Below are 26,979 nucleotides of genomic sequence, written 5' to 3' on the forward strand. Positions count from 1 at the left end.
GAGGCAAGTAATGTCATTGCGCACATCTTCCATGTAAGGAAACAGGCTCACGGAAGTCAAGTGCCTTGTCCGTGGTTCTCCCTTTCCTATCCCAGAAGACTGAACCCAGACAGTCTGACGCTGGGGCCCACACTCCGAACCACCATATCCCACGAGACTCTCAGATGAAGGCACTTCAAATAACTGAGCCTGTTGGGGGCATTAATCTGATGTCATTTTAATGACGTGCAGAAGCACATAGGGACTTCCGAGGAAAGCGGCAGGTAAAGAGAAAGGTGTACCTACTCATCCCTCATCGCTCCGGTCTTCCTCCCGCCTCTTCTCTGGTCCCGGGACAAGCGCTTTACAGACAGCAGAGCGACTGAAAGCACAGGTTTCAGTATCTTCTGTGCTCCAAGTCCAACTCTGGCCCTTCTTAACTGTGTGACCTTGGACAAGACGCTTCTCCTAGTTGATTTCCTCACCTACCTCTTACGAGCATGAAATGAGCTAACCCACGAAGGCCCCAAGTCCGGAACATTTTCAGTGCTCCTACTCTCAGGCCACCACCTCCCCATCACCTGCCCCCCCCCCTTCTGTGACTGGGGGACCCGCTAAGTCCTGTTCATCCAGTCGGACTGGCTCTTCCAGAGCTGCCCACGAATGGCACTGGGAGCGCTGAGGCTTGTTGACAGGCACTTTTATTGAGAACTATACTTTTAGGAACAAAGCACAAAAATAATTCCTCCGACTTGGTTTCTGTGATTTTGCAGCGAGGAGCCTAGAAGGTGAACGGCCCCCTAACTTCCAGACTGATCAATGACCTTCCGTATCCACTTCTTCAGGCGGAACACGTGTGTGTAGAAGCCGTATTTTCCATCCCTGTCACAGCCTTCGCCCCATGAGACGATGCCCATTTGGTACCAGCGGTTGTTAAAGGGGCTCTGAGGAAGAGACGTGGGGATTCCAACAGAGTCAAGTCCAAGGCAGTGGCAGGCAACTCCTCCTGAAAACTGGGTCTGTGCTTACCCCCCCTGCACCCTCAGAAGATCCAGCCACCAGCTCCTGGCCTTCAGTGATGCTTACCTTCATGACAAAGGGTCCCCCGCTGTCGCCTTCACAAGCATCCCCTCGCTTCCCTTCATTGGGCTTGTAACCTTGAGAAAGAAGAGTAGAGCTCAGGCGCAGAGCTCGTGCTCCCTCCACTCCTCTGGAAGAGACAGCTGGCGAGTGTCCACTTGACCCTTTGTGGTCATCCTCGACTCCTCACTTCCTCACCCCTCACGTGCAGTCCTTATCACGGCTCTGTCTTCAGCACGCATCCCAGTCAGCTACTTCTCACCGCCTCCATCCCTGGTCACAGCACAGGCATCTCTCCCCTGAACTAGTTTGCCTGTCTCACGCACGCGCACACACGCACACCATCATCATCACCGGAATACGGAAAACACCCAAACTTCAAGTCAATTGAGTATATTTAATGGGCATCTAATATTAATACTTATGTGGAGAGGAGAATGTAAATATCTACTAGATAAAAGAAGTGGGTAGAACTGAATTGGAACCTTGTAAATGACACCAAATCTACAAAATGAATGGATGACAACTAAAGAGATCCATACCAAGATACTAGGGAAACAAAAAATAAGAATAAAAAGCACCTTGGCTAATAAAAATTCTCCCCCCAAACAACTATGAAACAGAGGAAAACTAACTGAATGAAATTTCCTCAAGCAAAAGTGTAGGATGTAACAAAATACCTTGAATCAGACATCCAAAAATTTTATTTTTTATTTTTTTTAACGTTTATTTATTTTTGAGACAGAGAGAGACAGAGCATGAATGGGGAAGGGTCAGAGAGAGGGAGTCACAGAATCTGAAACAGGCTCCAGGCTCTGAGCTGTCAGCACAGAGCCCGACGCGGGGCTCGAACTCACGGACCGTGAGATCTTGACCTGAGCCGAAGTCGGACGTTTAACCGACTAAGCCACCCAGGCGCCCCCAGACATCCAAAAATTTTAAATAAATGGACAAATCAGTAGGAAGAAACACAAAGGGACTGAAGTAGAACTCAGACCAAAGAAGAAATCGGAGTCCCTTAAAAGAAAAATCAGACCTTGGAACAAAACTAATATGTATTATATAATCCAAGAAAACTTACAGAAATAAAATAAGATTAAAGGTATACATTGAAAGGATCCACATGGGGTAGCTGGCAAAAATGACCTGAAACACTCAGCTCTGGGACATATCCCAATAAAACTTCAAAGATGAAGGAAAAAAGCCTCCAAGCACAAAAGACCAAATACCTCACAAGTTCTAAAGAATTACACCAGCATCAGATTTTCAAAACCAACATACAAAGTAAGTAAGCAACAACAAAGCTATACTTCTTTTAAAAATTCAGGGAAGGAAAACGTAAGCCACGGATTTTATACACAGCCAATCAGAGCTTCCGGTGTCGAGACTACAGAAAAACAGTTAACAAACACAAACTCAAGAAATTCTACCACCATAACCGTTGTTGAAGAACCTGCTTCATCCAACCAAGAGATGAATGCTTTAGCAAAAGGGCTGATTAACTGTTCTGACAAGTAGAAAAATGAAGCTAAAAATATCAAAGATCCTGAAGAGGAGTGTAAACTCATTGATTGTTGTATAGCCAACAGGTGGGAGTTAAGAATTAATAGGTCATATAAGAAAAGAAGGAACAAAAGGCATTTCAAAAAGGTAGAAGCCCAAAGATAATCACTAGAACAAAAATGCAAACCTTCGTAAATATATATTTAAAAACACAAAGAAAAGATCACATGGGAAAAAATACAGCAAATGAAACATAATACATGTAATAATCACAAACTATGAATACAAATTCAATCATATCGATAAATGTGAATGGGCTTAACTCACTTAAAAAAGAAAAAGATTTCTTTTAATTCTTCCTCTCTTTTTTTTTTTTAAGTTTATTTATTTTGAGAGAAAGAGCGTGAGCAGGGGAGGGACAGAGAGAGAGAGAGAGAGAGAGAGAGAGAGAGAAAATCCCAAGCAGGCTCCAGGCTCTGCGCAGAGCCCGATATGGGGCTCAATCTCACAATGGTGAGATCATGACCTGAGCCAAAATCAAGTCAGACATTTAACAGACTGAGCCAACCAGGTGCCCCTCCCCAAAAATGACTTTTAATTTGACTCACAAAGCAGGACCTAACTATGCTAGATATAAGAGACAAAACAAAGTGATTCATAGAGGCTAAAGTTGGAGGGATGGACAAAGGTATATCAAGTGAATGGAAACAAAAAATGAGGAAGAAACAGTGATCCTGAAGTTGAAAATAATTTAAGGAAGTAGTACACTTTTAATGCTAAAAGCCACAATTCATAATGAATAAATATCAATTACCACTACCTGTGCTAAACAGCACAACAACCACATTTATAAAGAGACTGTAAGCAATGCGACGAGACAGAAATACATTAATAGAATTTAACACAAACTCAGTAAAAGATCAAGTGAACTGAAAATAAATAAGGATATAAATGACCTAAATAAGAGGGCACCTGGCTGGCTTAGTCAGTAGAGTCTGCGTCTCTTGGTCTTGGGGTTGCGAGTTCGAGCCCCACACTGGGTGTAGAGATTACTTAAAAATAAAATGTAGGGGCACCTGGGTGGTTCAGTCTGTTAAGCGTCCGACTTTGGCTCATGTCATGATCTCAGTTCGTGAGTTCAAGCCCCGTGTCGGGCTCTGTGCTGACAGCTCAGAGCCTGGAGCCTGCTTCGGATTCTATGTCTGCCCCTCTCTCTACCCCTCCCCTGCTCACGCTCTGTGTCTCTCTGTCTCTAGATAATAAATAAACGTTAAAAAAAAATTATTAAAACACAATATATAAAATAAGGTGCTAAGGAGTAAAAAAAAACATAATAGATTGTAGTACTCTAGAAAGATACAACATAGACTTGAGCAAATGGGCAGACATTTCTTGTCCTTGAAAAGAATGACATCAAAAAGATGTCACTTCTCCCTAAATTAATTTATAAATTTAACACAATCCCAACAAAAATATCCATAGGCTTTTTTTTTTTTTAATGGAGCTAGACAAATTGATACCAAAGTTCATACAGAAAAACAAACATGCAAGAATTGCCAGGAAAACACTGGAAAAGAAAAACAGGAGGCAACAAACCCTACCAGATATTAAAACATACGCTAAAGTCTCTATAATTAAAACAAGACAGTACTTTAATAGAATAGACAACAGACCAGGAGAACCAAATAGAATGTCTTTGAATAGAAACAGATTTGAATACAAATAGAGCCTAGTATGTGACAAGTGTGACATCTCAAATCACTGGGGCAGAGGCGCCTGGCTGGCTCAGTTGGTACAGCACATGACTCCTGGTCCTGGGGTTGTGCATTTAAGCCCCACGCTGGGGGTAGAGCTTACTTAAAAAAAAAAAAAAAATCAAATCACTGGGCAAAGATAGAATTTTTAATAAATGGTGTGGGGACAGCTGGTTAGCCATTTGGACAAAGAGAAGTTAGATCCATACCTTGCATCATACCCAAGAATAGACTCCAAATGACTCAGGGGTCCAAGTGTAGAAAAATGAAACTAAGTACCAGAAGAAAACATGAGTGAATTTCTCTATGACCTGGATGTAAGGAAAGTTTTTCTAACTCCATCAAAATCCAGACGCAATAAAATATTAATACCTTTGGCTACCTAAAGAAAATTTTTAATTAGAAATGGTAAAAGGTTGGGGCGCCTGGGTGGCTCAGTCGGTTAAGCGCCCGACTTCAGCTCAGGTCATGATCTCACGGTCTGTGAGTTCGAGCCCCGCGTCGGGCTCTGTGCTGACAGCTTGGAGCCTGGGGCCTGTGTCTGCGTCTCTCTGACCCTCCCCCGTTCATGCTCTGTCTTTCTCTGTCTCAAAAATAAATAAACATTAAAAAAAATTTTTTTTTCAAGAAACGGTAAAAGGTTATAAACGTTAAAAACCGAACTGGGAGAAAATATTTGCAACATATATCACAAAGGCCTATACTGCCAATACATGAAGAACTCTCAACAATTGACGGGAAAGGGACAAAAAATGGGCAAAAAACCCATGAATAATTCATAACAAATACTATAAAAATGGTCCTCAAGCATCTGAAAAGATGTTCAATTGCAAAATATTGACAACAATCTAAATGCCCCCACACAGGAAACAGTTGAACAAGCTATGGTGCGTCTACATAATGGACTACATGGTGTGGCTTTTTTTTTTTTTTTTTTTTTTTTTTTAAGAATAAGGAAAACAAGGGGCACCTGGGTAGCTCAGTCAGTTAAGCATCTGGGACTCTTGATTTCGACTCAGGTCATGATCTCACAGTTTGTGAGTTTGAGCCCTGCATCAGGCTCTGTGCTGATGGTGTGGAGCCTGCTTGGGATTCCTCTCCCTCTCGCTCTCTGCCCCTCCCCACCTCAAAAATAAACAAAACATTAAAAAAAAAAAAAGGAATAAGGAAAAAAAGTCTATAACCAATATGGAGTGAATTTCCAGGATATATAAACTGAAAAAAGCAGGGTGCCTGGGTACCAGGGTGCCTCAGTCCATTAAGCGTCTGACTCCTAATTTCAGCTCAGGTTATAATCTCACGGTTTGTGGGTTTGAACCCCACGTCAGTCTCTGCACCGACAGTGCAGAGCCTGCTTGGAATTCTCTCTTTCTCACTCTCTCCCTCTCCTGCTCTCTCTCTCTCTCAAAATGGTTAAGTATCCAACTCTTGATTTCGGCTCAGGTCATGATTTCACGGTTCATGGGTTCAAGCCCCACATCGCCTGGAGTTTGCTTTTGATTCTGTGTCTCCCTCTCTCTCTGCCCCTCCCATGCTCATGCTCTGCCTCTCTCTCAAAAATAAACAATAAAATTTTTTTTTAATTTTTTAAAGTTTTTGTAAAAAGTGAAAAAAGCAAAATACAAAAGAATGTCTACAGCATGCTACAGTGTGTGTAAAAAGAGGGAAATAAAAGGGGCGCCTGGGTGGCTTAGTTGGTTGAGCATCTGACTCCGGCTCAGGTCATGATCTCGTAGTTCATGAGTTCCAGCCCCGCGTCGGGCTCTGTGCTGACAGCTCGGAGCCTGAAGCCTGGTTCAGATTCTGTGTCTCCCTCTCTCTCTGCCCCTGTCCCCACTCACGCTTTCTCTCTCAAAAATAAATAAACATTTTTTTTTAAATTTTAAAAAGGGGTGTTTGGGTGGCTCAGTCAGTTGAGCCTCTGACTTCAGCTCAGGTCATGATCTCAGTTTGTGGGTTCGAGCTCCACATCGGGCTCTGTGCTAACAGCTCAGAGCCTGGATCCTGCTTGGGTTTCCATGTCTCCCTCTCTCTCTATCTATCCCTTCCCTGCTCGTGCTCTCTCTCAAAAATGAATATACAATAAAAAAAATTTTTTTTAATTAAAACAAAGCGGGGGAATAAAATACATATGTGTCTGCTCATTTGTGCTAAAAGAAACACAGGAAGAAAAAAAAAACCACAAACTACTGCTATGGGGTGACTAACAGCCTGGATGGCAATGGAGTGGAAAGGATAAGGGGGTAAAAGGATAGAAGGGAAAGGGGAGTGTCACTGTCTGAGTTTCAGAAGCATGTTAATACTCCAAAAATAAAAATGACAAAGATGGGATTCAACAAAGTTGAATACAATTAGAAACTAAGCCTAGCTGTATTTTAAATAAAAACACAGAGAAGGGAAGAAAAAACTAACCCATGTTACTTGAGAGAGAGACAGCATGAGCAGAGGAAGAGAGTCAAAGGGGGGGGGGGGGGGGGGGGAGAGAGAGAATCCCAAGCAGGCTCCATGCTGTCCACATAGAGCCCAATGCAGGGCTCGATCCCAAAAACTATGAGATCTTGACCTGAGCCAAAAATCAAGAGTCTGACGTTCAACCAACTGAACCACCCAGATACCTCCCAAGTTACTTTTGAACACAGCATTTCAACTATGCATCCGTAGGCTGAAGACAGAAACACTGTGAAGAAATGCTGATCCTTAGTAGGATTGTTTTTCACTGTGAGATGGATGGGTAATTCTGAAACAATGTATTCTAGTATTGATCAAATAAGTTAGTATCATATGAATAATAGGAGTCAAATTTATCCCTACAACAGAGAGTTACAAATATGGAAAGGGAGAAACTAAAATTAATCCTGCTGGATTGCAGTAGGCAGGTTCAGATAGAGAAACTGATAGATGATAGAAAGAAAAATCAATCTAGATGTTGGTGTATGCATAATACACACGTTTTCTAGATCTGTCTGCTGAGAGGACATGGAAGCAATGACATCCCAGTAGCAATGTGCACACCTAGCACCCAGATCTTGGTTTCTAAGCACTGTTCTCCACTAGGAAGAAGGTGGGTTGAATCTGGAATATCTCGCTCTGCCAATGTAAGAAAGTACTCAGGAATGACAGGGACATCAAAAGTCACAGAAGCCAGGCTGAAGGGACTCCCGCTGGCCAAACTTGGCAAATTTGAAAATCAAAATAAATAATGATAGTAGCAAATTATAGCCCTTAGAATAAAGACCCAGGAGTCCACACTGACAGAATGAAAGAAAGGAGAGGGCTCCCTTACAATGAAATAACTAATAAATGTAGAAGGAAAGACAGAATTAGAAAATCACCATTAGGCAGCCCTCCAGAGTTGGAAGAATGGTTTGATGAGAAACAGAATACATAGTGTCAAAGTTTCTCCCCACAAGATAGTTATTAGCAGAACCTCAGAGTGAGAAACTGGCCAGATGCAGACACTACCTTAACCAAGAAGTCAGAGTTAATCTCACCAGGTATGGGACAAATTGATGTCACACGTCTGCTAACGGAGCAGACTTAGAAGGACACAGCATGGCTTAGCCTGAATCTGATCACAAGGAAACCAAAACCTTAGATAAACTGAACTGAGAGCCAAGCTACAGATTCACTGGGCTGCACTTGCCAAATATGTCCAAGCCATGGAAGACAAAGAAAAAAGATTGACAACTAAAGACGGTGTGTGACCCTGGATTGGATGCAGATGAGAAAAACCTTTTCCCCCTTTGCCTTAGAAGACATTAGTAAGTAGGACAACTGGAAAACATTTGAATAAGGTGCACAGATTAAGTAATGGTATTATATCATTATTAATTTCCTGATTTTAACAATTGTACTTGTTATGTTAGAGAACATCTTTGTTTTTTGGATCTATTCAACTATGTGGGTAAAAAGGCATATGTATGATTTACTGTCAGTGTGTGTATATGTGTTTATATGTCTATAAATACACACACAAAGTGGGGGACAGAATCTTGATGACAGTATACAGGAATTCTTTGAATTATTTTTGTGACTTTTCTATGAGTCTGAAATCACACTAAAAAAAAATTTTTTTTTTTTAAAGTAAGTTCTGTGCCCAATGTAGGGCTTGAACTCATGACCCTGAGATCAAGAGTCCCATGCTCCACCAACTAAGCCAGCCAAGCACCCCTAAACTAAAAATTTTTAATTAAGTTAGACCATCTATTCACCTGTCCCCAACCCTCCAAAACTTCCTATCTCAATAAAAGCCAAAGTCCTTCAAGGCCCTAAAAGAAGTGCCCATCTATGGCTGCCTCCCTCCCTCCCCTCATCTACTGCTGCCCTGCCTATGTTTCCTGCACTCCAGCCACACTAGCCTCCCTGTTGTTCCTCAGACACACTAAGCACACTCCCACCCCAGGGCCTTTGAACCTACTCTCCCCTCACCCTGAAGTGCACTTCCCCTAGACTGGCTCTTCTTCACTTCTTCTAGTTTCTTTTCAGAGATACCTTCTCCAGCCTTGACCAACCACTCTCTTTAGCCTACCCTGTCCCCATCTCTCTCTCCCTTACTCTGCTTGATTTTTCTTCCTAGCAGAGGTTGCTATTCTACATCTGTTTACGGACACTCTCTCCTAGGAAGGGAGCTCTCTGAGGACACAGGCATTGTGCTTGGGTCCTTGTTGTATACTGTAGAATATTGATCACAATAGGCATTCAATAAATATTTGCTGAATGACTGAACAAATGGCTTTTCCTCCACCCATGGCCTCATGCTGTGTGGACTTATGTCTATCAACAACTTAACCAGTGACTAGCACACCTAGTAGTTTATAATATAAATATCACACACATACACACACACAATCTAATCTAACCCTCACACTACCTTACAGGATAGAGACTTTCATCTCCATTTTACAGAGGAAGAAACTGAGCCTCCGAGAGGTTACACAACTTTGCCCGAAGCCATTTGGCTTGTAAGTGACCAGATCCAGGATTGGAATAGGCCTGCGCCCTTCACATGTCTCAGTCCCCCCCACCCTGAGGCCCAGAAGCGCCCGGGGGACTTGCCAGCACAGAACATGTTGTCCGTGATGCGGATCCTGGTGGACGCCCTGCAGACCGGCTGCTCCACAAGTGGCAAGTTCACCACCTGCAGGACGCTGGGCTGTACCTCACCAACACTGGCCGTCCACGTCTCCTTCAGGTTGCCCCAGCCCGTCACCCGCCCTTTGTATCCAGTCTGGATCAGTCTTTGGGGAAAGGAGAAGGACCTTGTGAGAACCGGCCCCTCCAGGAGCCCCCTGGCCTCAACACTCCCTTGGAGACCCGAATCTAAAACACCGGCGCAGAAAGAACTTCTGGGTTTACTCTGAGCCCCCGAGGCCTGGAAGGGGAAGGAACTTCTGCAAGGCTGCAGTGTCCCCCAGGCCCAGAACCCAGCCCGGAGACCCCCCACCCCCCGAACCCCACCTGGCCACTGTGTCCTTGTCAGGCAGGCACACGGGGTGGATGTAGCTGCTGAAGGTGATGGGCTTCTTGAGCTTCAGCAGGGCAATGTCGCGGTCCAGGTTTTCCCTCCAGTTGTACCTGGGGTGGATGTAGATCTTTTCCAGCATGGAGATCTTTTCAATGCTTCGTTCGTACCTGCGCAAACCCCAACAGGGAGACGGAGAAGCTGTAAGCCACCTGGTGGGGGGCAGCCAGTCCCTGAGAAGAGAAACCGCCTGCCCTCGGGGTCCAGGAAACGGGCCACCCTCAGGCCACCAGTGAAGGGAGAGCACTGGCTCCTGCCCTGGCAGCATCTTCCGGCCTGAAACTGCTCAGGGCTTTGGAGTCAAAGAGTCTAGGCAGGTGGGGGAGGAATGCAGGCTGCAGGCCCTGGTCCAAACAGTCTCTGTTCACAGCTCACACTTGGGCCCCGTCCTGGTGCCTGGAGGGGAGATGGAGACTGGCCAGGATTTCATTCTCTGCAAAGCCTTAGTTTCTCTGTCCCCAGCTCCAAACCTCAGCTGAGACATGGCCAAATGGACCTCACAGCAGAGACTGCTGGGTGTTCTACTGTGGGACATGTACAGATATATCCCACATGCCCCAGAGCCACCAGAGCCCCTCACCATCACTCTGAAGGACTCTGAGCCCTGGCAGACATCCATGGGCCCCCATCCTGTACCTGGTGCGGGAGTGCTTGCCAATGCGCACCAGAAGGTCATTCTCGGTGAAGTTCTTGTCCCAAGGCGGGTACAGGAGGCAGTGGGCAGCGGTGAGGACCCAGCGGTCACTAATGAGGCTAGCCCCACACAGCAGTTCCTGGGGACTCTTCCGGAAAAGCATTACCTGCCTGGGAGGGGGAGTGGGCAGCATTAGGAGCTAGGTGGGCTGCCTCTCCACCTGCCCTAAAGTAGAAAAGTCCCAGGTTTAAGAACTAACTGGACAGGGGTGCCTGGGTGGCTCAGTCGGTTAAGTGTCCGACTTTGGCTCAGGTCATTATCTCTCTGCACCTGATCTCGCGGTTGGTGAGTTCAAGCTCAGAGCCTGGAGCCTGCTTCGGATTCTGTATCTCCCTCTCTCTCTGCCCCTCCCACACTCATGCTCTGTTTCTGTCTCAAAAATAAATAAACATTAAACACACACCCATACACACACACACACACACACACACACACACACACACACACACAACTGGACAGAGCTGCCTGCTAGGCCTAGAACCCAGCTTGATCTGGTTGCCCTTGAGAACTGGAGCCTCCATATGACCCCAAGGGGCTGCCTCCTGATATCTGCACCCTCCCCAGCTTCTGCAGGTCCAGAATTTGCACAGCCTGGCATAGCTCTGGGGTCAGAGAAACTGACTGAAGTAGGCAGACCCCTTAAGCTCTCTGGGCCTCAGCTTCACCCTCTGCGTGTAAGAAGCAATACCCCCAATCTCAGAGGAGTGTCAGCTGTCCTGAGCTGGGAAGCCCAGGCCTGTGAGGTAAGAGTGCCCCGGCGGGTGTCCCCACAGTCCCCCCCCCCCCAGGCTGTCCCCACGACGCACCAGGGTGCAGTGCCAATCTCTGCGTCCCAACCCTCCACGATGCGCCCGTCGATGTAGGAATCCAGAAGCTCCTTTTCTGTTTTGTCCTTCAACGACTTCTTCTCGAACAGAGGCCGCAGCCCACAGTCTGCACAGCAAGCCCGGTGTGAAGAACCGAGCTGTGCCCCGAGCCCCACGCCTCTCCCCACCCCGCCGCCGCCACCACCTCACCTGCCTCCCCGGCGCCGAAGGTCTTCTCGTTAAAGAAGGTCTGGAACTCCTCGGCCGTGGTGCGTCCCTCGATGGGCGCGTCCAGGTCCTCGGCCAGCCTGTCGCTCACGTCTTCCACCGGCTCCTCTGCGGAGAGCAGGCGCGGCTGAGGCCGGGCCAGCCTGTGCGCAGCCCCTTCTTAGCCTCCCCAGCACCCCCCACCCCCTCCCCGGGCGGCCTCGGAGGCCCTTGGGCAAGAGGCTGAGAGCCCAGCACACCACGGCCTCGGGAACTCTGCGTCGGGCCCGAGCAGGTTCACCTGCGCGTGGGGCCAGACCGGCCCTGCCGCCGGGAGGAGGCGCTGCCGCGGACCGCGCCCCCTAGCGGCGGGGCAGCCCTGAGTCAGAAGAGGCGCTGCTCGGCTCCGCCCCCAGGCTCCGCCCCCAGCCTCAGGCTCCCCGGCCCCGCCTCACCGCAGTACTCCAGGTTGCAGTACTCGAAGTCACCAGGCTCCCCGGACACATAACACCACACGCCCTCCTCATCCCCGTCCGGGTTGCGGCAGAAGTTCTCCTCCAGCGACACCAAAGGGTTGAAGTCCTGGTTCTTGCTCAGGGCCTTGGCCTGACTGCTGTCCCAGGCCAGGCAGGGGGACCCATGTGTGGTCACCGCCAGGCGACCGTGGTAGTACCGGCCACGCTCAGGGATGCAGGAGTCCGATGGAGGTGGCAGATTCACCGTGGAGTTTCTGGAGCGTGGGGTCGGCTGTACAGTGACGCCCCCCTGGCCTGGTGGGTGGGGAGGCAGGGGAGCAGGGTGGGTGGAACCACACGTGGAGCCAGACGCATAGGGTTTGACTCCCTGCCTTGCAACCTTCTTCCTATGTGATCTCAGGTCACTTGACCTCTCTGAGCTTCACTTTGCTTGCCTATAAAAGGGGTGACTAATGCCATTCTTGCAGGGGTGTTGAGAAATTTAAACAAAATACATACTGTAAGGGTGGGGTGCAACATGGGCCAGAAATAGCAACTAGGTTTCACCTCCTGGGCTATCTGCCACCTGTTGGTAGTGGCTGCCTGGAGTATTTAAAGAAGGATTCTATTTTTATAGGGGCACAGCAGGAAAGGTAGCTGGGCTGAGTGAGGATGCCTGCAACGTGGGGGCAGGGGGCAGGCTTGTGTAATGGTAGCTGCTTTTGTTACCATGACTAGTAATTTGCTGTAAATCCCAGGATCAAGTATTGGGTCCAACAGGAATGCATGAAAGACAAAGAACACCAATCCATATTTGGTGGACGAATTCTTTACCCCTGCCTGGCTCCACATCCTTTGCCCTGTGATTTTATAGGCAAAGGTGTACTTGTCCACCTGGTGACTTTGGCCTTGATCATGTGGCTCACCCTGGCCAATGGAATGTGACAGACTGATACCCCAGCTATGAGTCTAGGCCTGAGACACACTGTGTGTTTCTACTCAGTTTTGTACCTCTACCGTCATCTTAGGAGATGGTGACTTTCAGCCTCAGCCCCAGGATGAGTAATGTGGAGCAGACCAGGATCCAACCCACCCAAGGAGCCAAGCTCAGGTGGACCCAATGTTTGAAGCCGAACCGGCAGCCAAGCCCAGCCTGCATAAGTGGCTACCACAGACACAGGCAAGCACAGCTGAGATCAGCACAGCACCCAAGCTGACCCTCAGACACATAAGAAATAAATGCTTATTGGTGTAAGCCCCTGAGCTTTTGTGGCTGGTTGTGATTTTGTGGGTGTTTGCAGCTTATGATGGCTAGAGCTAACTGACACATCATGCAAAAGAATAACAACAGAATCATTCTGGGCTGGACATATGAGGCTGGACGTAAAGCACTCTGTAGTGCTCAGAAAAGGGCCCATGGACTGAAATGGTTAAGGAGGGCATCCTGAAGGGAAGAGAGCCTCAAGCAGGAAGGAAAGCATTTTTGGAATGAGCCACAGCCTGGGTCATAAGGAAGCAAAGACAGGGGAGGCAGGTCAGGTCAGCTCTCTCTGGGCTGCTGACTTCACTGACCCACAGGCCCAAATATGTTATAAATATCTAACCCATGCCTAAAGGTAGCCAGGCTCTCACTTCCTGTCCCAGGCTGCTAGGCACCTGAGTCTTGGCCATGGGCTGCCTACTCATCCCCAGCTCACCACAGATGGGGATGCTGCACTCTTCCCTCCGCACGGTGGGGTCTGTAGTATAGCACCAGGGCCCAGTGGTGCTGCCATCTGGGTTGCGGCAGAAATTCTCCTTCAGGTCGGCCCCAGGGTGGGTGGTATAGTTGATTCTGGAATAGGGAATTGCTCAGCAGAGGCCATGCCCCCCCCACCCCCGCCCAATGTCTCCTAGCCCCATATGCTCAGCCCCGCTGGCAACAGGCCTACCCATCACTCACTCAGGCTTATGTGGGTAACGACTCCTCCATAGCTGGCACTCGATGCCTGACCGGGTGAAGTTCACATTCCCTCGGTAATTCATACCCAGACCTTCAGCACAGTTACCTGCAGAGACCCCAGCCCACATCTCTTACCCTGAGGATCTGTCCCCTCTCCCACTTAGCAAAGCTCTGTCTGTCTACCTCCTCCAAACTACTTCTGCTCCACAACCGTTAACCTGCATTTCCTCAGCCACCTCCTCTGTACCCAGCAGTTCACCAATCTATTTAACAATACTCACCTAAAATTCACTGAGTACCCACCATGTGACACCCATGTGACAGACACTGTGCCAGGTACTAAGGACATCGTGAATAGTAAGACATAGTCAGGGTAGGTGCCTGCCCTCGTGGAGCTTATAATCAGTGGCTCCTCAGGGCCAGTAGGATGACAAAGTGAACAAGGTCCTTCTAATCTTGCCCTGGTCTATCTGTCCTGTTATCTTAGCTCCTCATGCATCAGGGCCTTTGCACATGCTGTTTCCTTTGCCTTGGAATGCTCTTTGGTTGGTTCATCAGTGCTTCCCACAAATTTAGGTGGAACTCTGCCTCTTCTGGGGGGCTGTCCCTGATTCTGCCAGCAAACTAAATGTTCCTTCTCCTGGCATTGTCTTGGCACCCGGAATAGAGCTTTTCCAGCAATCACACTGATATTTTGTATTTTTGTTTCCCTACGAGACTGTGAGATCCTTGGCTCTCTTAAAATCCCCAGCACTCAACATAGTGCCTGGTATGTAGCAGAAGCTTAGTAAAATGTCTGTCGAATAAGTTCTTTAACAAATAAAAGGCCAATGGTTAAAGAGTTATTGTTAAGAGCTAGGGTCTGTTGTTATATAAAAGATGTATTCAGAATGCTGTGGAGGAGGGAGGAGGCTCCTTGCAGGCTTAGCAAGGTGATGGCTTTGAACTAGTCCTTGAAGGATAGGCATGTTTTCAGTAAGTGGTGACAGTTGCTCCAGGGGAAGATGACAATGAAAGCAAAGGCCAGGAAGTAGAAACATCTTGGCATGCACAGAGAAGTGCTTGCTGTCTGAGTAGCTGGGGGTCTGGGTCTACGGTTGGTACAATGGGAGATAAGGCTGGAAGGGAAGGTTAAGGCCAGACCTGCAAAGTTTGCCAGGCTAACAAGCCTGTGCTTTATTCTGGGGGCAATGGGCACCCCTCAACGTCCTGAAGAATGAATGTGACATCATCAGAGCTCTGCCCTGGGAACCTGGGGAAGACGGACTGGCATGGACGGAGGCTCGGATGAGAATAGGCCTTAAATATGAATTCATTATCTATTCATTCATTTGTTCCTCCAACATTAATCATCTAATTCATTGCTGGGTACAGAGCCAGGTGTAAAGATACATCCTTGACCACAGGAACAGAAAGGCAAGGTCAGGTGCTAGAGGCCACCACTGCTAGGCCACAAACCTTAACCCACCCGACCTCGCTCTTCTCCCAGGCTGCTTGCTCACATCCTGCCCCCCACCTGCGCATTAGCTCCTCACCTTCCAGACATTCCACGAGCTTGTCTCGAGGCTTCCTCACTGACTCACAAGCTGGAAAAGACCCAGAAACTTTTGGGATTGGGGTGGGGACAGGATGGGCTCAAGTAGAGGGTGGGTGAGATGAAATGCAAAATCAGCGAGAGGGACAGGCAGATGGTAAGAAGGAAGGGAGGGAGGGAGGGAGGGAGGAAACAGGCATGGGTGGAGGGACGGATAGGTGCATGACCAGAAGATTCTCCAGAGTAGAACATCCTCTCACTGGGGTCCCCAGGACTTCCTTCCAAGAGCAAGCCCCTCCCAGTGCTCACCTGTGTACTTGGCCCAGAATACATCCTGAAAAATAAGGGCTGGCATGAGGTTGTGGCACATTCTGTTTTGTTTCATTTTGTTTTTCAACAGACTTTATATTTTCTCCTTAAACCTTCTTCTTTCTCTCACCCTGGTCACACAGGGGGCAGGCTCTGGGGAGGTTTGTGGTAGTTTTCCTATTTTTGTTTTCAGAAACACAAGCCCACTAAGGAGAGGAGTATTTGAGGAGAGGGGAGTCCCTCCCTCAACCAACCAAAACCATGGGTGGGCTAGACTGGAGAAAGGGGGTAGGGTACGTGGGGCCCAGGCAGAGCCCTGGGGAAGGGAAAGGTTGCACCAAGCACCCAGAACCCCGAGGCCTCACCAGAGTCCCACACTCCACAGGCCACTGCTCCACCGCAGAAGAGCTGGAGCTGAGAGGCCATGTGGGCCAGGGCCAGGGCCCCCAGAGACCTCAGTGCACATGTGCAGACAGACATATGAAGACAGAGCAGCCCCTGATGGTCTGGAGCCTCACCAGGCCACCAGATCTTGACACAGCCGGGTGCCGAGCCCTCCAAGAAAGGCTGAGGTCGCTCATCTCCACAACCCAGTGAAATGGGGCCCAAGAGGACCTGAAGTTACCAATAGCTTAAGAGCCGAGGTGTCCCTTGCTGCCTCATTTGTGGTCCCAGAGCTGGGCCCGCCTGGATGGCCCCTGCCCGCCCCCCCACCCTGCCGCGTAGCCGGCCTTCACCGTGGCAAAGGAAGACTCCAGGGCCTCAAAGGCCTCCTCGTAGCTGCACAGCTCCTCCACACACTCTCGCTCCAGGTTGCCCTTGCGCACTTCCTCCAGGAAGCCACTGTTGGCACGTCGGACCCGCTGGAGCAGCGATAGTGCTTGCTGAGGGGCCAGGAACACTGCAGGAGGAGGGGCGTGGGACAGCGGCCTCAGCGAGCCAGGCCGTCTTGGCCTCTGTGGTGGCAGGAAGCGAGCCTGGCTTGCCCCGCTGGCTTCCGAAAGGGATGCCTGGGATAGCAGCAGGACCCAAAAGGCTGCTATCAGTAGCCTACCAGCTCCTCTCCATTCACTGGACACCCCACTCCCCATCCTGAAGGAGGGGAGCAGTCACTGGACATCCAGACCTGAGCACTCGACTCCTTCCCTAAGCCGTATGCTGTAGGCTGAGACCCACTTGGGGTTGGCCCTGTGTTCTCGGTCAAGGCAGGAGACCCTGGCCCATGGGCCCATATCCCAGGCTATCAGCCTGTTCCACCTCCAAGCCCCTCTTACCATGCTGGCTGTGCACAAGGCTACACAGGGCAGCTAGGACCAGGCAGCCAGGTAACCACAGGCCTCGGATGTGCGCCATAGTGTGTCAGCTCCTGGAACTCTGAGGGCTTGTCCTGACCCCTCTGGGTTAATGTTGAACTAACATGAAGAAATCAGCCAAGAGGGAGAGGTCACCAAGTCAGGGCCATGGGACTAGTGGAGATAGTCCACCCCCCACCATCCAGGAAGACAGGCCCTCCTGGGACCAGGGATAGATGGTCTGAGAGGAAGTCACAAAGGAAAGGTCAGTGTGCCCACCATCGCCCAGCCCCTCCCTCCTGGAGACATGGGCCAACTGGGGCTAGTGGGCACACCAGATCTTCCTGAGGCTCCTTCCAATCCTCACACATGGTGATGGTTGCTTTAATCTCCATGAGCCTCAATGTCTGCATCTGTACAAGGAGAACAGGACTAACGGCAATTATGAATGTAATGCCCATGAAATGTAATAAGTGCTTAATAATCAGCAGGCATTATGTATAAACCCGTGGGAGGTTTATGTAAGCACAACACACAGATAAATGAAACCAGAGACAAGGGTGTGGCCAGATGAGAGCTGCCCTCCTTGCCCCAGCCTTTCAACCACTTTCCTGCCTGGGAGCTGAGGAGGTGTGGCCACCAGTAGTGGCTGCTTGGGAGGAGGAGCCGGATCCAGGGCCTTTGGGCCTCTGGTTTGTTTCCTCTCACCTCCTAGGACCGGCTGCTGGCCCCAGAACAGGGACCAGCCCAAATCCTTGGGACTCCTCGGCAGGGCCCCTCCCTCTCCTTCTGCCTATCTGTCCTGGGCCAGGCCTAGAGTGACTGCTGGCCCTACCCTGCCCCTCGCCCAGCCCTACTCCCATCCCTCCCCCATTTTCTGTTTGCATTCCACAAGGTAAATATTAGTCCTGCATCTATGAGGACAGAAGGACAAAGAGCAGGAACACAGGGAGCACAGGTTCCTGTCTTGCCATCCTTCAGGCCTGGCTGTTTGGGTCTAGACTGCCATCATGTAGAGTCTGGGAAGATCACAGGGCAGGGCCCAGTGCCAAGCAGAGCAGAAAGACAGCTGGCACAGAGCTGGGGGTCAGGACTCCCACAAATCAGTTTTATTCGTACACACACACTGAGAGATCATGACCTGAGCTGAAATCAAGAGTCGGAAGCTTAACCGACTCAGCCACCCACGCACCTGTTGATTGTTTTTTAAATAGAGGTTTAACTTATATGCAGCAATGTTAGAAAAAATCTAAGTGTTTAGCTCACATTTTTATGCATGTGCCCATGTAACCACCAGATCAACATTTTTAACCCCAGTCCCTCGCATGCTGTCCCTAAGTGTCACTGTTGTAACCACCATCACCCTAGAACAGTTTCGCCTATTTTTGAAATTAACAGAAATGGAAACCTACAGCATATACCTCTATGTATCTGGCTTCTAAGATTCATCCATGTTGTGTGTATCAGTGAAGCTGCCATAGCATCTCACTGCCTGAATAGAGCACGTTTTATTTATCCATTCACCTGTTGATGGGCATTTGGATTAGTTTCCTGTTTTGGCTATAATGAATAGTGTGGCTGTAAACATCCATGTACAAGAGTAGATTTGCTGGGTCATAAGGCAGGCATACGTTTTGCCCAAGTCGCTATGCCAAACAGTTGTCCTGCGTGGGGGTACTGGTTTACACTCCCACCAGCAATGCCTGAGAGCTGCAGTCGTTCAGATCCTCACTAACCCTCTATATTATCCACCCATTTCGTATTATCCATCCTGATGGAGGTGCAGGTGTCTCGTTGTGGCTTTAATTTGGATTCCCTGTTGACTAAGGATGTTGAGCCCACTTTTTTTTTTTTTTTTTTGAGTGGAATATTGAAAAGATCTTACTTCACTCATTTCTTTAAAAATTACATATTGGGGCGCCTGGGTGGCTCAGTCGGTTAAGCGGCCGACTTCGGCTCAGGTCATGATTTCGTGGTCCATGAGTTTGAGCCCCGCGTCGGGCTCTGTAATGACAGCTCAGAGCCTGGAGCCTGTTTCAGTTTCTGTGTCTCCCTCTCTCCGACCCTCCCCTGTTCATGCTCTCTGTCTCAAAAATAAATAAACGTTAAAAAAAATTACATGTTAAGGGAAGGGCTCTCGAGAAGTGGAGAGAAGACAGGTGTGGCTTCATCCTTCCTGGTTCAAGACAGGCGATCCTCTTTTCTTCCGAGGATCAGCTGAGGCCAGTGCTGAGTCAACCAGGAGAGAGAGAAAAGGCAAGAGGAGAGGGTGTTTGGCCAGGAGGACAAAACACACCACACATAGCAGCTCTTCCACTGAGGGTTCAGTGGGGGCCTGCTGACCGCCCCCTTGCTCCCTCGCTGGCAGAATCTGGACAGACAAGCACTATAGCGATAGAAGGGAATGCTGGTTCGGGAGGCCCGGTCTGGGTTTCACCAGCTGTAGAATCTGAGTAAGAACAATATTTGCCTCACAAGCCTGTTGCTGAAAAACTCATACTGGCCTCTTTGAAGACTTGCTCAACCTATGGCATGCACATGTGCAGACATGGCCATTAACAGACAAGCCTTGGGTCACATCTTCCTCAGGCTCTTTGCAGATGATATTCCAAGCAGAAAACCTTGGTTCTCTAAGCACTGGGAAGTAACTGAAGCTTTCTGCTTAGATTTGGTTCCTGCTTTCCCAGACTTATGCCTGGGTTTACGTGTCATGATGACGAATTCACACACCATGGTACCAGTGGCAAATCCAATTAGCAGGGAGAACTTTGCTGATGAGAACTTCATTTTGTTTTTTGTTTTTTTGTTTTTTGATGGGTGTTTCAGTAGCAAAATTTATTCCAAATACATACATGCTTCCTCTCCTTTTATCTAACAGTTGGTGGGGAGGGACAGTTCAGTAAAGAGTAACAGGTGCTTTTCCAATAATAAGGTCTTGATTTGGGTTTCGTAAGAACTGGGTAAGAAATCATAGATCTATTCCGCTATATTTTAGAAAAGTTTCTCACCTCTCCTAGACTACTTAAATATTATAGCTAAATATACACAAAATTTGCCATTTTAACCATTTAAGTAAGTGTACAGTTCAGTGGGATTAAGTACATTCACATTGTTGTGTATCACCACCATCTGTCTCTGGAACTTTCTCAGCATCCCCATCTGAAACTCTGTACCCATTAAACAATAATTCCCCCCTCCCCACTAGCCCTTGGTAATCACCATTCTATTCCTAGACTACTTTTTGACTCAGTTTCTCTTTCACTTACTAAAAGAGAGGGTCCATTGGTAACTATGGGATTGCTTCTATACATGCAGGCTTTCTTGCATATACGTGATTGAGTTTATTACTATAAAAAAGGGGAGAAAAAAATGGGGTTGAGATAGGAAGGAGACAGCTGGAGAGGGATTTTCATAGAGGGCCTACAATCCACAGGCCTCAGCAGCCCTGCCATGGGTCTGCCCGATTCTTCAGGCATCAAGAAGTTGCTACTGCGAGCCATTTCCATGTTGTGGATCCGCCAGCAGGTTTCATAGCTTCCCCTCTGTCGTCGGCGACAAGGCTTTTCATAGTACCGCCGTCGCTTAATGTCCTCAATGAGCCCATCCATGGTGAGAATTCCGTTTAGGGTCCTGTATGCACCTTCCACGTTTCCTTCCTGTATCATCACAGTCCTGGCAATGAACTTCAGATGTTTTGCCATAACCTTGGGATTTAAATATTCACTCTGCAGGATCCCACGCCCTCCGGAACCAGCTGCCGGGACATGAACTTCGTTTTGAAGAGTATGAGTCCTGGCATCTTGTCATGGCAAATGCTGGACCCAACCAAAATGGCTTCCAGTTTGTCATCTGCATGGTTAAGATTGATGGGTTGGAATGGCAGGCATGGGCTCTTTGGCAAGGAGAGAGACAGCATGAATACTATGAAGGCCATGGGAGCTTTGGGTCCAGGAATGACAAGACCAGCAAGAAGACTCTAGGCCATTCTGATAAATTTGGTTTTGTGTTTGATCTGATCTACACCATTCCTTTTGTCCCTGCAAAACCACCCCCAGCTCTCAGAGCCTGTGATCTTTGGATTTGCTGCAATTCTTTGGATTCCATATACCCCTTGTCTCCCTCTGATCTAGCTGGAGTCACAGTTAAGTTTATCACTGTGAAGTAGATACTAAGCTACCCCTTCAAAGCACATCATAATGTTTGTGAAGCATTACAGTGCTTGCCACAAAGGAAGCGCCCAATAAATGCCACTGTTATACATGATGGTACAGGAAATACATGACGCTGCCTGTGAAGGGCTCTTCCTAAAATAGTGGAACTGAATTAAACGAACCTCTAGCTTTAATTACTAGTTTATAGGAAATATAGGTGATAAAAAGGAGTACCTTGTGGTATCCAGTACCACAAGGAATGACGAACATTCACCAGGACAAATGGCTCCAGTTTCTCTGACAAATTCATGACACAGAAATAAATAGGGTGGGTTGGAGAGACCGTTCAGGATAATAGAAGCCAAGGAGAGACCTAACACCCAAATGCACAAAAGGAATAGAGGGACCATGATTGGTTTAGACTTTTGAACCAAAGAACTATAAAATGACTTTTCCTTGGACAAACAATAATAATATAGATTAGGTATTCAATGATATGAAAGAGTTACTAATTTATAAGTGTTATATGGGCATGTGGTTATATCCTTTCAATCCCTATGACTTACAGTTTATACAGAAGAACTTACGACAGATTAAACAAGCATGGCAAAATGTTAGCAATCATTAAATCTGGGTGGTGAGGGGATTGGGTACATCATTCTTTTAAACTTTTAAACTTTTTGTGTTTCAAAATTTTCACAATGAAAAGTAAACTTAATTCTTTAGTAAGTGGAGGCTAGTATTATTAAGTAGGTTCCAGTAGAGCAGCCTCTGTTTTCTTGGGTGAGAGAAGACCACACTTACCCCTTCCATTTTACAGAGATGATCGAGGGAGAGCATCCCCTCTGGGAAACTAGCTCTGGAAGGATCTGAGAGTTCTGCCAGACCAGGGTGGCACCACCACAGGTGAGCACCGAAAGACCCAGCACATCCTTAGGCTTCAGGGTTCACTACCAGCTCCCCGGGTACCATGCAGCTGAAGGTCCTTCTTGCTTCTCACCCCAAGCACATGCCTGCACATGTAAAGGGGATCGTGTTTCCCTCTAAGCACAAGGCGATGATGAGGGGTTGCGTTTCTCACAAGCTGGTGTCAAACAGAATCATGGGCAAGGCCACTGCTATGTTGTAAAGTGAAGCTCTGTAATCACTGAAAACAGTAAAATTATGTTCCAAGACAGAGAGTTTCAGAGCTGGAAAGAAGGTCAGATATCATGAAACCCAGATGTTTTGAAGCCTAGGGCTCTGGGCATATACTACAGGGTGACCTTGGCCTTTTGTGTATTTTTTTTAAACCCTCAAAAATTGTAAATTTACCTTAAGACAAAAATATATTTTTTTTCCCTTTTTGGCTGAAATTATGTCTTTTGAGGTGGCTAATTACCTTGGGGTTTTTTTTCCCCCTCAATCTGATCAGTGTTTAAAAATGAGTCAATTTCTATTTAATTAAAAGCCTTTAAAATTTGGGTCCATAGAAGAAGCTAGCAAAAGGGCTCAATGTTGGAGCCGAGATTGAGAAGCACTGATCTGGTCCAATTTCCCCAGGTCACTGTAAGGAAAGGGAGTCTCCTAGGTGGCAAGCTAATTGATCAAGGTTGTAGGGTTGGTGATGAGCCAGAACCCCTGCCTCTCAAGACCACTGTTCTTCACCTCGCATGACCTTCATCCCTTGACATTCTGCTAGAGTACAGCCTCACTGTTCTATGAAGCACACCCACTGAACATGCACCTAAAGTACAGAACTACTGTGAGTGATGCTGACCTGCCCCAAAGAAGCAACACCTAAGGGAAACATGCAAGCACCTTAATCTCGTCTTCCAACCTAGGAAGGCTGATTACAGTACTACTACTAACCAGCTAGAATTTATTAACTGCTCACCATGTGCCGGGTACATAGTACTGATGAGGTAGGTACCATAAGTATCCCTGTTTTACGGATGAGGAAACTCGGGCACAGAAAAGTACTTTGTCTGAGTTTATGCAGTTAGTCAAGAGCAGAGCCACAAGCCACACCTGAACCTGTCTAGAGATGGAACTCTTTACAGTCCATGATGCTTTGCATGGTTTGCAGGTCCCTAAACAGGACTCAAATTTTATTCTGCTGTAAGATTTTCGCATACTATTAAAGTTGCAAATGGGGATAAAAGATCCTTCATCTCCTGCACCTTCGATTTTGGTTCAGCATCTATAGCTATAGACCCCACTCAGTTAAGCTTGCATCCAGGTGTAAGGTGCCCAAGCAACATTTTTGTAGCACATTTGCCCACCTGGCCAGAAGCAGCATTCGAATTCAGCACTATATACACCAAACTGTTAAGTGACTTTATCTAGGGGTGCCTGGGTGGCTCAGTTGGTTGGGCATCTGACTCTTGATTTTGGCTTGGGTCATGATCTCACAGTTCACGGGTTTGAGCCTCACATCAGGCTCTGCACTGACAGTGCGGAGCCTGCTTGGGATTCTCTCCCAGAATAAATAAATATTTTTTAAAAAGATTATTTTTTAAAAAGTGACTTTATCTGGAAATGGAGGAAAGAAGTAGGGAGTAAAGAGATGTCACCATTAGGATTACCAAGAATTATTTTGACATCAGGGGAAAAGATTTCCCTAACGAGCATTATTCCAGTGATCAATCTTTTCAAGTAGTCACTGCATTTTAACTGGAAGAGCACTAAATTAGGGATCAGACCAGGGCCCTGTCCTTGTTCTGCTACAAACTGGTCTCAGGCCTTGACAAATGACTTGTCTCGAGGCCTCTGTTTCCTCATGTGTAACATGGGGAGCTCAGACAGAGCTCTCTGATGCCCACTCTCCTCTTAACCACAAGTGTTGGCAGCGCAGAGGTTCCCAAATCACGTACCTTTGGATGTATTGCCTTTGATCTGATGCTGCTCTGCATCACTAGACAGGCTTCATGGAGAGAAAAGTTCTCTACCTGTGTGGGGGATGTAGGTAGGGGGTGTGAGCATCCCAGGTTTTGGCCTAAGCATCCCAGGGGTGTGGGGTGACAGGCCTCTCCAGCAACCCAAACCATGCCCAGTTTGCCCATAGTCCACTACGAAGCGATGAGTATGTCCTTCCCTGCACAGGTTGGTATCGAGTGATGAGAAGGTCCCCAGAATACCTAAAAACACTGGTCTGACACTGACTGTTAAGCAGTCACCTGAATTGGCATGACCCTGCCTGAAGCAGGAGCTGGAAAATAGGACTACCAAGCCTCACTCAGGCTCCAAGAAAGAGTTGGCTGACTCAAAACTAAAGTATTAGCTGCTACTTTTCAAGCCCTTGGACTGTGTGATCTTTCCCTCCATAGATTGCCTCGATTTCCTGCTATCCTCACTCCCCATGGATAATTTCAGAATGCTGCTTTATCAAGAAGTTATTCAGATTGGGCAGGTGCTGGGTAAATGCCAGTGGCAAAGCAGGAGACACGGGGCTGCCTGTGATGTTGTTGTCAAGTGCTGGGAAGCCAGAGAACACTCAACGTTTCAATCCTGGCTCTGCTGTTCACGGATTGTGTGATGTCGGCCAGCTACTTACCCTCTCCAACCCCTAGTTCTCCTCAGCTGTGACACAGGTCACAACACCTGTTCTGCAGGACAGAAGAACGGAACAAGAATATAAGTTCTTCCTGCCTCTCTTGCCACCTACTCACCTCAGAACAATCCACTGTGGTTTCCCACTGCCCTCACTCAGCTCCTCAGTGACCTCGCAAACCTCAACCCCCTCAACAGCAGTGGACATTCTTACTCACTTTTTTCGTGAAATGCTTTTCTCTCCACTTCTGCTGACACATAATCTGCAGGGTTTTCTATCTGGTTGGATGCAGATTTCATGTCCCCTGCAGAGCCTTTCTCCTGCAAGTGAACCTGGAGGGCAGCGCCTCTCCCCTCTGCTCCCGCTACTCCCACAGCTTCCATGCCCACCTTGTCACTAGTCTGCTGTGATTCCCTCTACGGCAGACTTTCCCCCCCCGACTCTGCTGACTTCTGGCAGCTGGTTTGTGAGCTCTACTGCAGGCGCTTTAGACTTGGTGCCTTCCCAACCAAAATCCTGTCTCGTTCCCATCCCAGTGCCACTCAACATACTAACTCAGAAACGGGGCGTCAGCTCTCCCTTCTCCCCTCAGTTCATGAATTCTGTCCCTTCTCCCTCTCTGGCAATGTATCTGCCCAAAGTCCTCACCACGGCCTACAGTCCCCAGCCTGCCCTCACTCCTTTCCATCCTCTGCCTTGGCCACTCTGCTCCTTGCTCTTGCTTGAACCCGCTGGGCCTTGCCAGTACTGTTCCCTCTGCCTAGAACCCAGCTCCTTCTACAGACATCAAGCTCGCTCACGCCTCTCCGCAGTTCAGGTTTCTGCTCCTGTTCGTGTTGTTAGAAGCCTTCCCTGACCACCCTCTGTAAAATCACATTCCCCATTTTAACCTCTCCTCCCGCGTGACTTTTTTTCACTGCATTTACTATCATGTGGGATGTATTTGTTGTCTGCCCTGCTCCTCAGGATGTAACCCTGAGAGCAGGCTCTTTCTACACTACATCCCTAACTAGCATACATAAAGTGCACACGTATGTGTCAGATAAATAATTCCATTTCTCTGCATTTCTACTGCTACCACCCCATTCCCCACCACCTCAGCTGCCTCCTGACTTCCCTACAACCACACCTTGCCAGCCGATCCATTCCTCCGGCTGTCTCTTTAAACATAAATCTAGTCGCGTCATTCCCCTCCTCAAAACCCTTCCAAGAGCTTCTCAGTGTTTTGAGAATAAAGTCCCAACTCCTAAAGCAAGGCCTGTGTGACCTGGCCCTGCCCCCTTCCCTCTCTGCTGCAGCCACACTGGTCTGTTGTTCACATCACCGGACTCTCACTCCAGGGCTTTTTCACACACACAGCCCCCCGCACCCCCACTCTCTCTCGCACCCTCCTATCCACCAGATCACAGCAGTGCCAGGGTTAACAGCACATTACTCCAGCAATGGGCCAGGAGGGTCCGAGTCTCAGCTCTGCAGCCTAGCAGCCGTGCCACCTTGAGTAGGACACTTAAAGCAGTTTCCTCACTTGTAAGACCAGAATGCTACCACTACCGACCACACAGGTTGCCACGAGGATCATATAAACTCATAGAACTGGCCCACAATCAGGGTGTTTATTTAATCATTATTATTCCTTGCGGACACTGTCCCCGATGCCCATCTGTAAAAGGCATCGCCTCAGTCTTGCTCACAGCTGTATCCCAGCACCCAGGGTGCTGGTTTATGGTCTATGCACATCAGGATGTGAATCTGTGAGCAGACTCTTTCTTGGGTGGCCCAAGCCCACAGAAAGGTTCAGATCTGGCCCTAGCTGCCTCCAGTGAGTCTGGTGTCTATCAGCACAGAAAGAAAACCAACTTCACAGCCCCTAGATGGTGAAAATGTTTGCCAAAACCACCTACAGCCTGAGTTAGAGGGAACTATGAGCTGAGCTCAGCCTCTGGCATTTTAACCCTCCAATCATTCCGTCTAGTTCTAGATGAAAGTGCCTGTCCCTCAGGGAGCTCGGGGGGAGCGATGATGCCAGCACTAAGCACCCGGGCAGGGCAGTCCTGCTGCCAGCTCCCTGACTACCTCACTGGGTGAGGTCACTTCCGTTGTGTTTAAAGAACAAGCACCCTGAGCAGTTCCTGGTGAAGGAGGCAGAACATGCTCTACCGGAAGTCAGTAAAAAGCTCTTAAATCTAGAACAGGTTTACCTTACGGTCTTGGGAAACAATG

At 48.1% G+C, this 26,979-nt stretch overlaps 1 protein-coding gene and 1 pseudogene across 1 annotated transcript; both read right to left on the reverse strand.

Annotated features, from left to right (window-relative positions):
* Positions 1-663: 663 nt before the first annotated feature.
* On the reverse strand, positions 664-17,192 carry F2 (coagulation factor II, thrombin). The gene is made up of 14 exons (XM_019412344.2): positions 17,059-17,192; positions 16,522-16,685; positions 15,785-15,809; positions 15,477-15,527; positions 13,942-14,047; positions 13,697-13,833; positions 12,000-12,314; positions 11,548-11,673; positions 11,338-11,464; positions 10,474-10,641; positions 9,774-9,947; positions 9,372-9,553; positions 1,066-1,136; positions 664-923 (listed from the first exon to the last, which is right to left on the reverse strand). Exons 1-14 carry the CDS (start codon positions 17,135-17,137, stop codon positions 780-782), a joined length of 1,869 nt encoding a protein of 622 aa, XP_019267889.2. The 5' UTR covers positions 17,138-17,192; the 3' UTR covers positions 664-779.
* A 3,201-nt stretch (positions 17,193-20,393) lies between these two features.
* On the reverse strand, positions 20,394-26,960 carry LOC109245105 (28S ribosomal protein S21, mitochondrial-like; annotated as a pseudogene).
* Between the last annotated feature and the right edge of the window lie 19 nt (positions 26,961-26,979).

The sequence above is a fragment of the Panthera pardus genome, unplaced genomic scaffold, assembly GCF_024362965.1.
Source record: "Panthera pardus isolate Hobbes unplaced genomic scaffold, ASM2436296v1 HiC_scaffold_12, whole genome shotgun sequence".
NCBI lineage: Eukaryota > Metazoa > Chordata > Mammalia > Carnivora > Felidae > Panthera > Panthera pardus.

Excerpts from the sequence above, each read along its gene's own strand:
- F2 (XM_019412344.2), bottom strand. The coding sequence starts at position 17,137 with ATGGCGCACATCCGAGGCCTGTGGTTACCTGGCTGCCTGGTCCTAGCT. Across the intron at positions 16,686-17,058 it reads CCTTGTGCACAGCCAGCATG|TGTTCCTGGCCCCTCAGCAA; the intron begins GTAAGAGGGGCT and ends CTCCTCCTGCAG. Across the intron at positions 14,048-15,476 it reads GCTCGTGGAATGTCTGGAAG|GTAACTGTGCTGAAGGTCTG; the intron begins GTGAGGAGCTAA and ends GGGTCTCTGCAG.